Here is a 13,471-nt window from a genome sequence, read left to right as displayed (position 1 = left end):
AGCACGTTATGCATCTAGCTTCCTGACAAGGCTGTTTAAATCCATTCCTCCCTGCCCCTTTCAATTAAAATTAATGACAGTGCAGGACCTAGCCCATGTGAATCACTGGGGCAGTGTCACACAGACTCCTGAAATTAAAGCACAGCAGGAGTTGACAATAAACCTTACCTGCCAGTGGCGTTCAAACCCTGCCCAGTGAATTTATCATAACCGTCAGGTCCATAATTCCAGAGCACTTCTTCAGCAGCGATGTAATATCTTCTCATATGACTGATTGGTGAAGGCTGAGACAGGTTTTTTTGGCAGATCTGAACATCATACAGTGCCTCCATGCCACCTGGGAGGAGAAAGAGTCTGGAGACAGTCCCTGACCAGCTGCAGAGTCAGCAATCTCATGGATACAAACACACATTCAAAACTCTCTGGGAGCTACATGGATTGGAAACAATTGCTACAGTAAATTTCTATTTCAGTATACATTCTCTGCCCACAATGGGCCAAATACCAACACCCTTCCTTTGCAAGGTGGCACACTTTATGCAGCGGATGAAACCCATGGACATCAATGACACCCTTTAGTGGACTTATTTACTCAATTTTTTAATCTGCATAAGGATGGTAGAATGATTTTGGAGGTCGGAGTGCCTCCAGAAACCTGCAAAATAGCATCATCTCCCCCTGACTTCCACTGAAATACAGTTTCTGCTGAAGGTATTTGTTGCTTGCCAGAATCAAGTCTGTTTTGCCTGACGCAAATCCCACTGGAATCAATATATAAAAATTCTCACAATTATTATTATACACTGCCTGCTCCCATGAACCTAGTTTATGATATATGCTTTTGGGGTCTTGCACCGCACAAATATCACACCACCAAATTCCTTCACATGAGGGTTTCTGAAAAGTCCTGCTTTCCCTGGAAACACCTCCCAGATCTCCACAGCGTACCTCGCAAGTGCTCGTTGACCTGGCAGGTTATCAGCCACCTCCCGGGGCTGCCGGGCGTCATCTCCGCCGTGATGAACGTGGCCGGGAAGAGACCCACGACGTCGGCCCTCTGGTCCCTGCTGCTGAACGTGTGCCCGTAGAAATAGGCAGCGTGGATGTCGATCTCGCTGCCCATGCCAAACAGGTGCCAGGACACCGAGGTGTCGGCGCACATCTCCAGGCCGGGCAGATTGCCGTAGATGTACCCGTTAATAGCTGGGAACGGAAGTTGGAGACTTTATGAGAGCTGGAAGGAAAGTGCCTCTGATGCCATTTCTAAGGATGATCCTTTGCTGGCCCGGAAAAGAAAATACCTGAATGTGCACACTGAATAAGGCCCTCACAGGCTCCTTGATGAAGAGTATTTTGAACATACGTGTTACTGCTCTGGATGATCAAATGCCTCAAATTCTCTGTCTGTGTCTGTGAAAAACATCCTGGGCAACATCAAGATGTTGCAAAGGCCAAGTCATCACCAAAAAGGCCTGATAATGAAGTTAACTTGTTCTGCAGCTATTTAGAATGGCTGAAATCTATTTCCTCTGGTCCTAAGTCATAAATATACCATTATATGCCAGGCTCAAGCAATTTAGATTTGAAAATTATATCAGCCAAATCAGTGAAGTCAGCTCTGTTCCACATCTGATAATGTATCAGGACACTAGGAGAATGAGACTCATATTTTGCAAAATATTTTATTTCCGAGGCTCACTAGAACCAATAAAATACACAGAAATATCTGGAATTAACTTCTTACGCCAAATGTCCACAAAGTAACCAAATAACACAAAGTACCATTGGCCAATATATCTCTGAAAGGCAGGAGTGGTTCTACCAGCCAGCCCATCATCCACAAGTCTTTTGAGAATTCTTTCAATACATACATCTCAAATTGCTCTGCAGCTTTCTTTGGACTTTTCACAGCTGGACAGAAAAAAAAATAGGCTTAAATCTGTTGCCTAAGATAAATTGCTAAGCAAATGTCAGAGCTGGGCATGAAAGCCAAATCTCCTTTCTGCAAGTGTCCTGCTGTTTTTAGGGAGAGGCTTTTATCAACACAGTACTTCAACATTCTGACCATTCCTTGCTGTCACAGATAAAGGAGAGGCATCACAGGGGACAGAAAGTCCTTCTGAACTGAAAAGAGCCTGGTCACTGCTGTAGGTCACCACTGTAGGTCACCATTTACCCAAAAGTCCTTCTCACCATGCATTCGGTTGCTGGTCTGGAAACCTTCATCCTCTTTGTCAACTGTGTCTGGTTCTAAGCAGAAGGTGTTTATATTCTCATCAAGGTACCAGCTGAAGTTTTCATCTACAATGCTAAACATCAGGGCAAAAGCATTAGCAGCACCAGTCCCTTCTATTGTGGTGTCATCTGCAGTTCCTAAATTGCAAACGAAAAGGAAAGTGATAAAAAAAGCCTGGGACAGGATTGAATTTAAAAATTGCAATAACCTTGACACACCCAAGGAAATACAGTTCTTTGCCCACGGTCTTCAGGGCAGGATGAATTTCACCTAATTTTGCTCTTCTAAGTAATTTTGATCACCCTCCAACAGACTTTGAACAGATGAGTGCCTCCAAAAGGCAAAGCTAAGCTAAATCAAGCTGATATTTCAATATCTCTGTGGTCCAACATGAGCACAAGCACCTGCTGATATCTCTTGTCCCATTTCCTCATTCTTTGGCCCATTGCACCAAATCCTGCTCCTTAGTCAATCTGTGTTCCAGCACAGTGAGCCAGATCATGAACTGGATCTATCCAGAAACCATTTACTCTTGGTTTTTTGACAAGGAATTGAGGAGTGATGGGTGGTAACCTGCATTTCTGTTGCACTGAAGTGATGCTAAACCATACCCTCAGAGTGGCCTCTAAATGTGGCTCACTCTCCACAGACTGACAAGGAATTCATGAGTGTTATCTAGGACTAGATACTTAAATTTTAAAAGGCTGAAGACAGGATGAACAGAATTTAGTCCAGCTAAGTTCAATATCTTTATCCCAGTATCTGTTTGGGGAGCAACCTGAGACTATAGGACTGTGATACTGAGTAGTCTTTATTATTCACTGGTAGGTGTAGACTTCATTCCAATCAGTCTACCTCTGATCCCATGAAAACTTCCTCTGCCTTCTACAGGAGGAAGCTCCCAGTCTTGCTCTCAGTCCTGTGTCCACCACCACTGGCTGGAGCACTAGAGCAGTAACATCATGTAGATATCTGCCGTCATGAATTCAAGGCCAAACATGCAGATAATCTGGCCTTTCAGGCTAGGATTGTTTGGAATATGCTGCTCCTCTCTTCATGTGTCGTCTCGTAGTTATCAGCTCAGTGTCACATATTCAGTTCTGTGGATTTCAAAGGCTCTCGAGAAGAATGTGAGTCTGAGACACTTTAGTTGTGTGAGTTAAGCTGGAAATCAGGCCTGTCTTTTCCACATTAAAGTCTTTCTCTTCTTCACATATAGAACCTACTTCACTTAGAAGTGCTGTATGAAATCAGGGCTGATTTTGTACTCTGGGAGTTACTGAAAAGACATGGCAGAGTTACATGTGCCCAGCTGGAGAGGTGGCAATGGCTCAGCTGATAAAGAGGAGATGGCTGGTTCATGATGGCTCCAGCACAGCATTAGCAGGCTATAAAATACACAGGGCAGGCTGTTCAGTGCACATCCCCATATGGTTGTGAGATATAACTTGTAAACAAAAATAAATGTACACTCTGTATGTGGAAAAAAATTACAAAGATTGGGCTTTCAATTATGTAAATGCTAATGCCAAATTCACCCACCCAGGTCTAATCTGATTTCCTGAGCAATGAGTCCTTTGTTCATCCTGAAACTTCCCCAGCTTGGACTGAATGCTTATTTGTGGTCTCGGCCACGATGGGATGGTCACAGAGCATGCTGCAGTCCCTCCACCAGCCGAGGCAAACCTATCATGAAGCCAAAGGGGAGCAGGAAGGGGGTTATCCCAGAGCTACAATACCTACCCTGGGATGCTCCTGGAATGGCCCATCTATTCCTTGCCCCTTTTTATGGGCTATGTAGGGATAGACTCTAGACCATCATGTTTAAACCTGTAAGCAAAAATGACTGTTAAGATGCCAAGCTTGGCAGAGGGGCTTGCTCTATCAGTGTTCCCAGCTCAGTACCTTTTTTACACACCAGCAGAGGCCCAATTAAACCAGATGCAATATCTCTTGGTGTGTCAATGTGAGAATGGTAAATCCAAGTCAAGCAGTTTGAGTCTGCCAAAGTTGGGGAATAATCTTTCCTTACTGGCCATGTGTATGTGTAATTTCCACCAGGAACAACAAAGTCGTCCTCTTTGCTTTTACCGCCAGTTCCATCAGGGTAAAGTGCTCCTAATACATAAAAAGGAAAAAGGAAGACTTTAGCCATCCCTTAGTTGTTTTTGTTAAATAAATGTGTAGTTTATTCTATTTTAACTTCTATTTATAAAATAATAACAGCACTTACAAATACAGAATCACTGAGAAATTATGAAAAAAATCAGAATTTCTGACAATCTCACCACAAATATAATGGGAGTTTAAATCCATTTTTTTATTGGTAGATAAAGCTTTAAAATGCTTTAACAGTTTCTATTTTTTCGTAGTCTCTTCACTCATACATCATCTAGAATTTTGTCATCTAACAGTGTGTATTTTTTCACAGAAAATTGATGAGAATGACTGACTGTAGGCACATCCACACAATCTCCTAACAGAAATGCACATGCACAGGTCTGGGATTTTGAAAATTAGATCACGTCTGTTATAGGCCAAAAGAGAAGAAAGCATTTAGTTTCAAGAACACCATCTATTCAAATAGACTAGAGGTGGAAGGAAGGAGTGAAAATGTTTCAGTGACTTATGATTCAGAAAAATAATTCAGGCAAAAAAGACCCATCTAACCTGTTTTAGTACTGGATTTATCCCAGGTGTTGAAAGTTCATGGCAAAAAGTTTGGAGATGAGGCTGTTCCTGGTTTTAGTCATCAGCTGCAATTACTAATGAGTTTATGAGAGGGTGATGTAAAGTCCTCTGATGTCAATGTCAATAACAATAAATACTTGGACAGACTTATAGTCATGATATTAGTTACTCCAGGGGAAAAGAGAGGAAAAGGCAAGCCAGATTTTACCTTCAGAGTCCTTGTCATAGAAGACCCCATGTGGGTGCACGGAGTATGGGCGGGAAGCAAAGTTTTTCAGATGGATGATAAAGACATCCTCTTCTTCTGCCTTCAGGACTGGGCCAAGGAACCCCAGCCATGCTGCTTTGGGGATCTCCTGGGAGTAAGTGTCATCTGTGAACTGCCTAAAAATAGCCTTTTTGTACACACGTCCTATCCGGTTGGCTCCTCGTGTTGAGTACACGCTCGCAAACCTAGTGTTGGGAAAATATGAGACATTATAGGAGATAGCCTAAGAACTGATCAGATAACTGGTGCAGATAAACAGTTCTCTGGGACACATCTCATGGCTGGTGGAGTTAAAGCTCAGGAGTACATCAGGACAGGGCTAGCAGGGCCCAAGCCCCTTTCTGTACAGTAACAACCATCCCACTTGCAGGTCCTGTCCTCAGCACAGTTGCTCCAAGCCTTCATTGAGGGCCAGCCACTCAAGCCTCAAGCTGCTCAGTTTTAACAGCTTCTCCCTCTTCTGAAGGTTCAAAACCTCGCCTCTGAAAACATGACTGTTCAGAAGGAAAATAAAACCAAATCAAGGTTTTTCAAAAGCCAATAAGAGAGATTCTAATCAACCAGCTTGACTCCTTGGAAGAGTAGCATTAAATGTGTTCCACATTCCAGAGTCAGTGATTATAGCAACTTCAAGTGATGGAGAACCCACCATATGGTCAGTGGTTAGCATATTATAACTATTAAATACCTGCTCCCATCGAAGCCTAAATTGCATTTGCAGTCTAATATCATCCAGTTCCACACTACAACCACTGGTTCCAGTCAAGTTCTCTCTCAGATCAAAGGAGCCACATACCATCAGAAACTTCTTTTCTATGCAGACACTTGCATAAGTTTTAATTAATTGACTAAGTTGCCTCATACCCCCCTTCTGGACAAACCAAGCACAGAGACACCCTTTATGCCACAAATCTTATGCAAAGCTCTCTTTTGAAAGCAAATATTTCTCTATCTCTGTTGAAGTCTGAACACAAGAACTCACACAATAGGCAAGTAATAATCCAGCTAGAACCAGAGACGTTCCCAGTCAATATTTCTTATGTAACTGGGAATCAGTTGCCCTTTGAACTATAACATCATGCTGATAACCCATATTCATCCTATGTGTGATGATATAAAATCCATTTTTTAACTCACTCCAGGTTACAGCTGGTAAATATGATATACAATCTTTGTCCCTAATTATAACACTCAATAACAGCAGAAATTAAACTCTTTGCTACATACCAAGCAGGGAATGGCATGACCAATTTCACCATAATTGATCATGAGCTTTTCCATCTCCTGAAGATTGTTTGAACTTTCATGCTATCTTAAAAACTCATTTAAAAGTTGAACTAAATTTTCCTGAAATAAAGCAATTTCACATTTATTGTGAGGTTTTTGACTGGTCAGTTCACTTGCTTAACCAATTTTGTTTAGATTCTTTTGTGAAGTGCAAGCAACCAAAGTGGTGGATGTCACATAAGTTGAAAGGCATGCTTTGCTTTAAGTTCTTCACCATGACATCCACTTCTGTCTCTACCCAAACCTTTTGATGGTGCTGTGATTTCTGTGGCACCATAAAACACAATATCCCACACCTGTTGTCATTACACCTCCACAATCACTGTCTAAAACAGACCCCTGAAGTGATCCAGATATAAAAGCCTCCAAAAAGTACACTTTTTCATTTGAAATGTGCACTTTATAAGAAGCTACGTGCTTTGGCAGCAATTAAAACATTGCCAGTGATATTGCTGGGGCAGAAACAGTGGGGTAGGATGGGGTGGAAGGGACAGAAGCTTCTCATTCAACTTCTTCACAGAATAATGTATGCCAGATAAATGCACCCCAAAAGCAGGGTTAAGGAATGAGTTATCAAGAAATCAGGACTTTCAGTGAATTAGCAGGTCTGTAGTCTGTGCACATAGCAAGTCACACCACATTCACCAAGGAGAAGATACCTTCTGTTGCCTGGGGGAAGAGATGCTACCAGTGTTTACCACAGAGTGGGAAGTGGTGTCAGTAGGAGTGCAGTGTCAATGCACATGCTTCCTTACCTCATGGCAATGGATTCACATGGCTATCTCTAATTCGAATTATGAATTGATTTTTTAAAATGGTTCTTAAGAAGTTTTCTCTAGAAAAAGGTCAATATTTTTTTCTGATTTTTTCAGAAAGTTTCTATTTTCAGGAGATATTTTTCATCAGGTTTTTTTCCAATTTCATCAGCCACCAAATATTGTGGTGCAGTGGGGCCATGCTTTAGCCATGATGACAGTGTCATTATGTCCAGACAACATTGTATGCTCTCTCATAACACCCCTGGGATACACTGTCTCTTCTGAAGGAGAAGAATTGGACCTCAAAAAATGCACTTCTTAGTCAGGCTTTGTTAAAGGCTTCACATGAGCCTAGCTCCTTTAAATGCATAGATTGTGATCCCAAAATCCAGTTACTTATTGAAGTTCAAGAAATTACTGTGAGAAAACCCTCTAGGCTTAGGCATTGAGAAAGTCTCATTGCCTAAAGCTGTGCTATAATATCTGGGTCTGTGCTTGCCTCCTACCTAAAGCCATCTAGAAGTCAGGAAAATAAGCCTTTTAGTGTCAGTTTTCTGAGGGGAGGACTGTTCTAATGGGTGCAGTGGGTAACAGCTGCAGCCAGTCACAGTGCTTGACCCCTCTCTGCACTTACAAAACTCCAAGAGAAGTTGGAAACGCACCTGAGTAGTACAGGGAATTATTAACAGGGAATTAACTCTAGTTCTTTAAAATAAGTGTAAGCATAATTATAGACATCCAGTTCCCTGCAATGACAAGCAATACAACCCTTCCACAGAGAGAAAGAGTAAAACAAGAGTGCCATGTAGATTCTACTCCAAATCAAGACTAGACATGCAGACAATCTGCCATTTCCAGGAAGATCCATGTGTGACGTGTAATTTCTACACCCATTTCTTTTATCACACAGAAGAAGTGTTTTGCTGTAGTTTTTACTGTGTTTATGTTTCCTTTGATCTCAAGGCTACATCCTAACAGAGGTTATGTTTTCCAAGAGGTGATTACATGAGCACTGTGTTGCAGAGAGCAGTAAGAAATGGGATGACATCTCGTGCGTGGCCAAGCAAACAGCTCTTCAGTGGCCTGGAGACAGATCCTCACAAATAAAATTTCAAAGCCTCCTGAGTTGGCTTGCTGATGTAATCACCACTGAGTGCCAAAAAACAGCACTCAGAATAACTACTAGATTTAGAGTTCCAAATTTTCTCATGTGGTTAACACTCCCTATAGCTACTGTACACTCCTGGGTGCAAATGTACGTATGTGCAAAATTTATTTTTATTGTCATTATTCCATGAAAGTCCCATACACTTTACACTCCTAACCATTTAAACAACCATCTTTATGGGTTTATCCCCTAAAATCTGTAGATGGTGAAACCTTCCTTACTCTCCTCCCTCTTTACATACCCTGGGTTTAGGTTTACAACCATTTTATTTCCTCAAAGTCCCTGATTTTTCCTGTGGCTGAAGGAAGCCAGCACAGGGCTCCAGACCACCACAGGGCTCCAGAACCCCTGTGGCACGTAACCTGTTCAAGGTAACCCTCCAGGAAACCATGACTCCTGTGCCCAGGCCAGTGCAATGTCTGTGCTTGAGGGATGGCTGGGGAAGGGGGACCAGTGGTGCCAGCTCACCTTTCCAGATGGCACCTGACCACAAAGCGTCAAACAACAAAGCTGAGTCCTCAAAACACAGAGACACAAAGCCCTCAAAGGATGTTTTTAGGCTTTTTCTGGCCTGCATGAGCCACAGAGGTCAATAAAATCCATAAAATCTTACACGAGGCTCTGAGGCGTCACTGGTGTGGTATGATGGCTTCCCTCCTGCAATAAATTTGCCCCTGAAGTCAGTAACAAGGCTCCTCTCAGGCTTCATTAGAGCCAGGATTTCACCTCAAATACCCTTTTGATGTTGACCCTCCCCCCCATGATCATGTCTGCTGTTGCAATTGGGTTATTTGGCCTCACAGTGACTCAGTCATTAGTGTAGCATCTGTGACGATAGTTCCACCGTCATTTCTCTGGGTGGGATCTCCTCACAGGCAAATTGCACAAACTGTGTTTGGTGCTGTGGTAACAAAAAACACCCGTTAGTGTTGGTGGGTGCAAGACTTGGCCAAGATAAATGCAGGATTGGTGGCCTAAAGAGAAGGAATGATCTGCCACATCAGGCAAAACTTACCGACATCTACCACCAGCAGAGCAAGATTTAAGCGTCCATCATATGAACTAGCATCAAGTTAATTTCAAGAGATTATCACTACACTTTAATCCTGAGGGCTGAGCTACAGTGGGGAAAGAATGACTGGTGGATGTCAAACCACAACACCTAGGTAAATTTTCCTCTTGAAAGGCCATTTGACCATAAAAGAAAGCAGAAACCATCCAAGCTCACTCTCCTGCAGCAGCAATACCCATCACAAAATCTCGCTGGGATCTGCAGCACATCCAGCAGCACTGAGAGCACCTTGTACCCTTTGTGTCTAGTCCAGCATGGTTTAAGGATGCCAGCTCTTCCACCAATTATGTCAGGTGGGAAGGGATGCTGACCACCTTCACAGCTCACCTGGACCTGCTATTTCCAAAACCCTGTGTACTCCAGAAAACGTAAGTTTAATTTCTGAAGGGAGAACAGAGACTGAAATGTCTTGGCTTTACTCACTACACTCCAAATTATGAGAATTAGTAGAACAGCTTGAGGCCTCAAACTTAGACAAGACAAAGAGCAGAGATGAAAGTCCCATTAGTCTTTTAAAAGTACTGATGTCCAGCAAGATACTTGTTCCGTGCAAGCAGCAGGCTGACTCTGGAGCACTGCAGTAAGACAAGGCATAATAAAAATTATCATCCAAGCAGAATAGTTCTGCTAAGACAGGGCTCATTTGGGCTAATCAGCTCTGATGAGAGGCAGTGTTTCAGCTCACACCCAGGCAGGTTCTGATGCAGCACCAGGATTCCTGGCTCCAGAGGCAGCTCACTCAGCACCAGCACAGCGGGAACTGAGCAGCGCAGTCGTGTCTGGTGCCAGAATTGGCTCACCTGGTTTCTAGCCCCATGCTTCAGCTACCAGAGCCTCCTTCATCCTCTTTACTGCTAAAAACTAAAGGTTGAGGACAATATTATTGACTTTGGCAAGTAACATTGAAAACCCTTTCTTAAATGTCACTATCTGATCCAGGTAATGTAACACTTTCCACTGCACACTTGCTAATTCAGGATTTTCATTAAGTACTGAAGAATAATTATTCGATTTGATTATATCTCTCTGGGCTAGCAGGAATCAAAGGAAACATTCCTTTTAGTGTATGCACCAATTCTTTCAAAGATAATCAGCTTGTCTGCAACCTCCTTATCTCCACTTGGCTCTCAATAAAACTGGGATAGTGCCCCATCAGATGGGTGCTGTGAGGATGCTTCACAAGGTGAGAAGTGCTTGGCTCAGCGAGCCTGAGTGTTGCTGCTTGCAGAACAGAGCTGGCTCAAAAGGCATTCCTATCCCTACCTTGAAAATGATCCTTAAAACTTTGCTTATGGAACTACTTTTCTATAATATCTGTAGGAACCAATTAATTAGCTGAGAAGTAGTCCAGTCTTATACTGCTTTAAATTTAAATTAGAGATTATCCTAAAGAGGTGAATAGTCAAAATAGCTATTTCTGGTTCACTATTTAACACACATGCTTATGCAGACACACTATTATTCCAGAATACAGCACTTTATCCTGGCTCTACTCAATACGGTTTAAAAATGGAGAAAAATAACAAAAATCACTTAGTTATTGTGCACGTAGGGAGTTCATGGCAAACATCTCCCCAGCTTTGAATGTGTAGTCTAGATTGAAATCCTCTGTGGGTAAACCTTTTGTAATTGACATTCTGTAATTATTACATTGCCATGATGACTGAAGACATAAAATATCTTCCATCCCTGTTGGTGCCATTTCGTAAAAAAAAATTGCATTTATGTCACAGACTTAAAAGCAAATGTTCCATTTGATGTTCAGGGAGCACCAAGTGCAGACAGCCTCAAAAGTACAATTTACAGAAGAGATTCCAGTCTCTCTATGGTATCTTTCTATTGAAGACCTCTCAACTGAAGTGGATTTATAAGTAACTGCTCTTCAGTTAAAGCTGAACTACTCTATAGTGAAAGATCTTCTAATTTAGTGAGACAAGAAAGTTATTCTCTACTATAAAGACTAGGAAAGTGAGAAAATCAGGTATTTAATATAAATTAAGGACAATTTTGCCAGTAAAGCTTGTTTTCATGGGCTGGGAACAAACTCTTACCCTTAATTCTGCCTATAAATGCAATACCTGTTGTCTTGGATGCCATCTGGGACTTCTAGCTATTAAAAACTTAAGCATATATTTGTGCTGAAAAATAAAATTCTTTCTCATCTCCTTCTTGTGACAAAATAGTTTATTTTATGAAATTCACCTAGGAGTGATTCTGAAATTACTTACCACTAGAGACATGTCCAGACTTGCTTGGGATTTCCTGAAAAGTCAGAAAGTACATTTCCATTTCTAGCTTCTGGGATGCAGTACCAAGCTCCCAGTGAGCCTCCAAACTTGGTACAGAGACCAGGACCTCCTCACTTACTCACAGCTCCCACTCCAATCCCAAGCCTAAACACTGAGGAAGGACTCCCAAAATACCTCTACTGTGACAAAAATATCAATGAAATGTTAAAAATATTCCCACACATTTGAATACCATGATGTAAGAAGGAATGGTTTTAAACAAAAAGAGAGACAATTCAGATGTAAGAAAAAACAATTTTTAACAATGGAGGTGGTAAAACACCAGCACACATTGCCCAAGGAGGTGGTGGATGCCCCATCCATGGAAGCCAAATTCAAATTCAGCTTGGACATGCCTCTGAAATTCCTGACCTAGTTGAAAATAACCATAAACATGGCAGGGGAGGTGAACAAGGACCTCTAAAGGTCCTTTCCAACCCAAATACTTCTTTAGGCAGGCACCAGGGGTCAGAGCCATCTCCATCCAACATCCAGGCCAGCTCTCCTGCTGTGGGATGAGCACACAGCCAGCCCCAGCCGTGTGGGCATGAGAGCAGACACCTGTTCTCACTGACCAGGGCACAATTCATCACAGTGCTCACCTACACTCCCCAGCTTCAGAGACCACCAGGAATTCTGTCTGACCATCCACTGCTGTGTATCTAAGCTCTTATCTAAACACATTTCCAAAATGGAAGTCACTACATGGACACAGGGACTTCTATCTCATTTGCAGGTATTATACACGTCTGAATTTCATATCTTACCAAGTTCCCTAAATTTTATCAGGGAAAATACTTAAAATAACATCATATGCCAGTAAACAGGGTTTTGTGTTGTACTGCAAAGAGTGTGCTTGGTTTCAGCAAATTTGCACTTTGCTTTTTGATACCAAGTCCCAGGGATACCTGCATCTCTAGAAATACATGTGATTTTGAGCCCATACCTGATGCATTTTGACAAATATCAGTTCATTAACATCCTCTTCAAATACATGCTATCACCTTGCTTAAACAACCACAACAGAAATCAATCAAAGCCTACTCTTGCCTTGAAGCCGAATTCCCACCTATGACAACATCATCAGAATAAAAACAAGGAAAAGGCTCTCTTAAGACATTTGCAGCAAAATAGCCACATTAACCAATTCTGGTACCCCAAAGCCCCCAGTCACTTACTTGTCCTCTAAGAGGCTTTGCCCCGTGATCAGGTTTTTCCCAGACGGCGCATAGTCCCAGTTCTCCTCCACAATGCCAAGGTAGTAAGTTCTGATCCTTGCTTCCACCAGTGCCCAGAGGCAGAGGAAGGCCAGGGCACGGAGGCAGCCACCACACTGAGCAGGAGGCATTTGTGGCACTGGCTGCAAGGCTGGCACCTGGCACCTGGCAGCTGGCACGGGCAGGCAGCAGCAGGAGGCACCACGGGCAGCTCACCCCTCCCTCCCTCCCAGCTCTCAACTAGTTATAAATAAGGAAGGGACAGAGCAAAGCTCCTCCTTTCCAGCAGGTTAGGACTGGGATAGGTAGAGAGCCGGGCTATGCAGAGCAGGGAGAAGGTTGCTGTCATGGCAGGACCTTTGCCAATCTTTTGGTTAGTGAGTAAATTGCTTTCTTACCTGTCCAGGCTAGAGACAGTTGGTGGGATTTAGAAGTTTGGATGCTTGTTAATCCTCCTTTTTCCAGACTAGGTGATATGGCATACTG

The 13,471-nt window shown here is 42.6% G+C and overlaps 1 protein-coding gene across 1 annotated transcript in view; it reads right to left on the bottom strand.

The window, feature by feature from the left end:
• The window catches only part of HEPHL1 (hephaestin like 1), a 33,223-nt gene extending 20,107 nt beyond the window's left edge, over window positions 1-13,116 (bottom strand). Inside the window, exons 1-6 of the mRNA XM_056485499.1 lie at window positions 12,947-13,116; window positions 5,136-5,380; window positions 4,142-4,354; window positions 2,194-2,373; window positions 949-1,203; window positions 169-337 (exon numbers count right to left, since the gene is read on the bottom strand). Coding sequence (XP_056341474.1) covers window positions 169-337; window positions 949-1,203; window positions 2,194-2,373; window positions 4,142-4,354; window positions 5,136-5,380; window positions 12,947-13,116 — 1,232 coding nt within the window. The remainder of the gene's footprint in view (window positions 1-168; window positions 338-948; window positions 1,204-2,193; window positions 2,374-4,141; window positions 4,355-5,135; window positions 5,381-12,946) is intronic.
• Between the last annotated feature and the right edge of the window lie 355 nt (window positions 13,117-13,471).

The sequence above is a fragment of the Oenanthe melanoleuca genome, chromosome 1 (assembly GCF_029582105.1).
Source record: "Oenanthe melanoleuca isolate GR-GAL-2019-014 chromosome 1, OMel1.0, whole genome shotgun sequence".
Classification (NCBI taxonomy): Eukaryota; Metazoa; Chordata; class Aves; order Passeriformes; family Muscicapidae; genus Oenanthe; species Oenanthe melanoleuca.
Note: the sequence above shows the minus strand (reverse complement) of the source record. Positions and strands in the feature narration are given on the sequence as shown.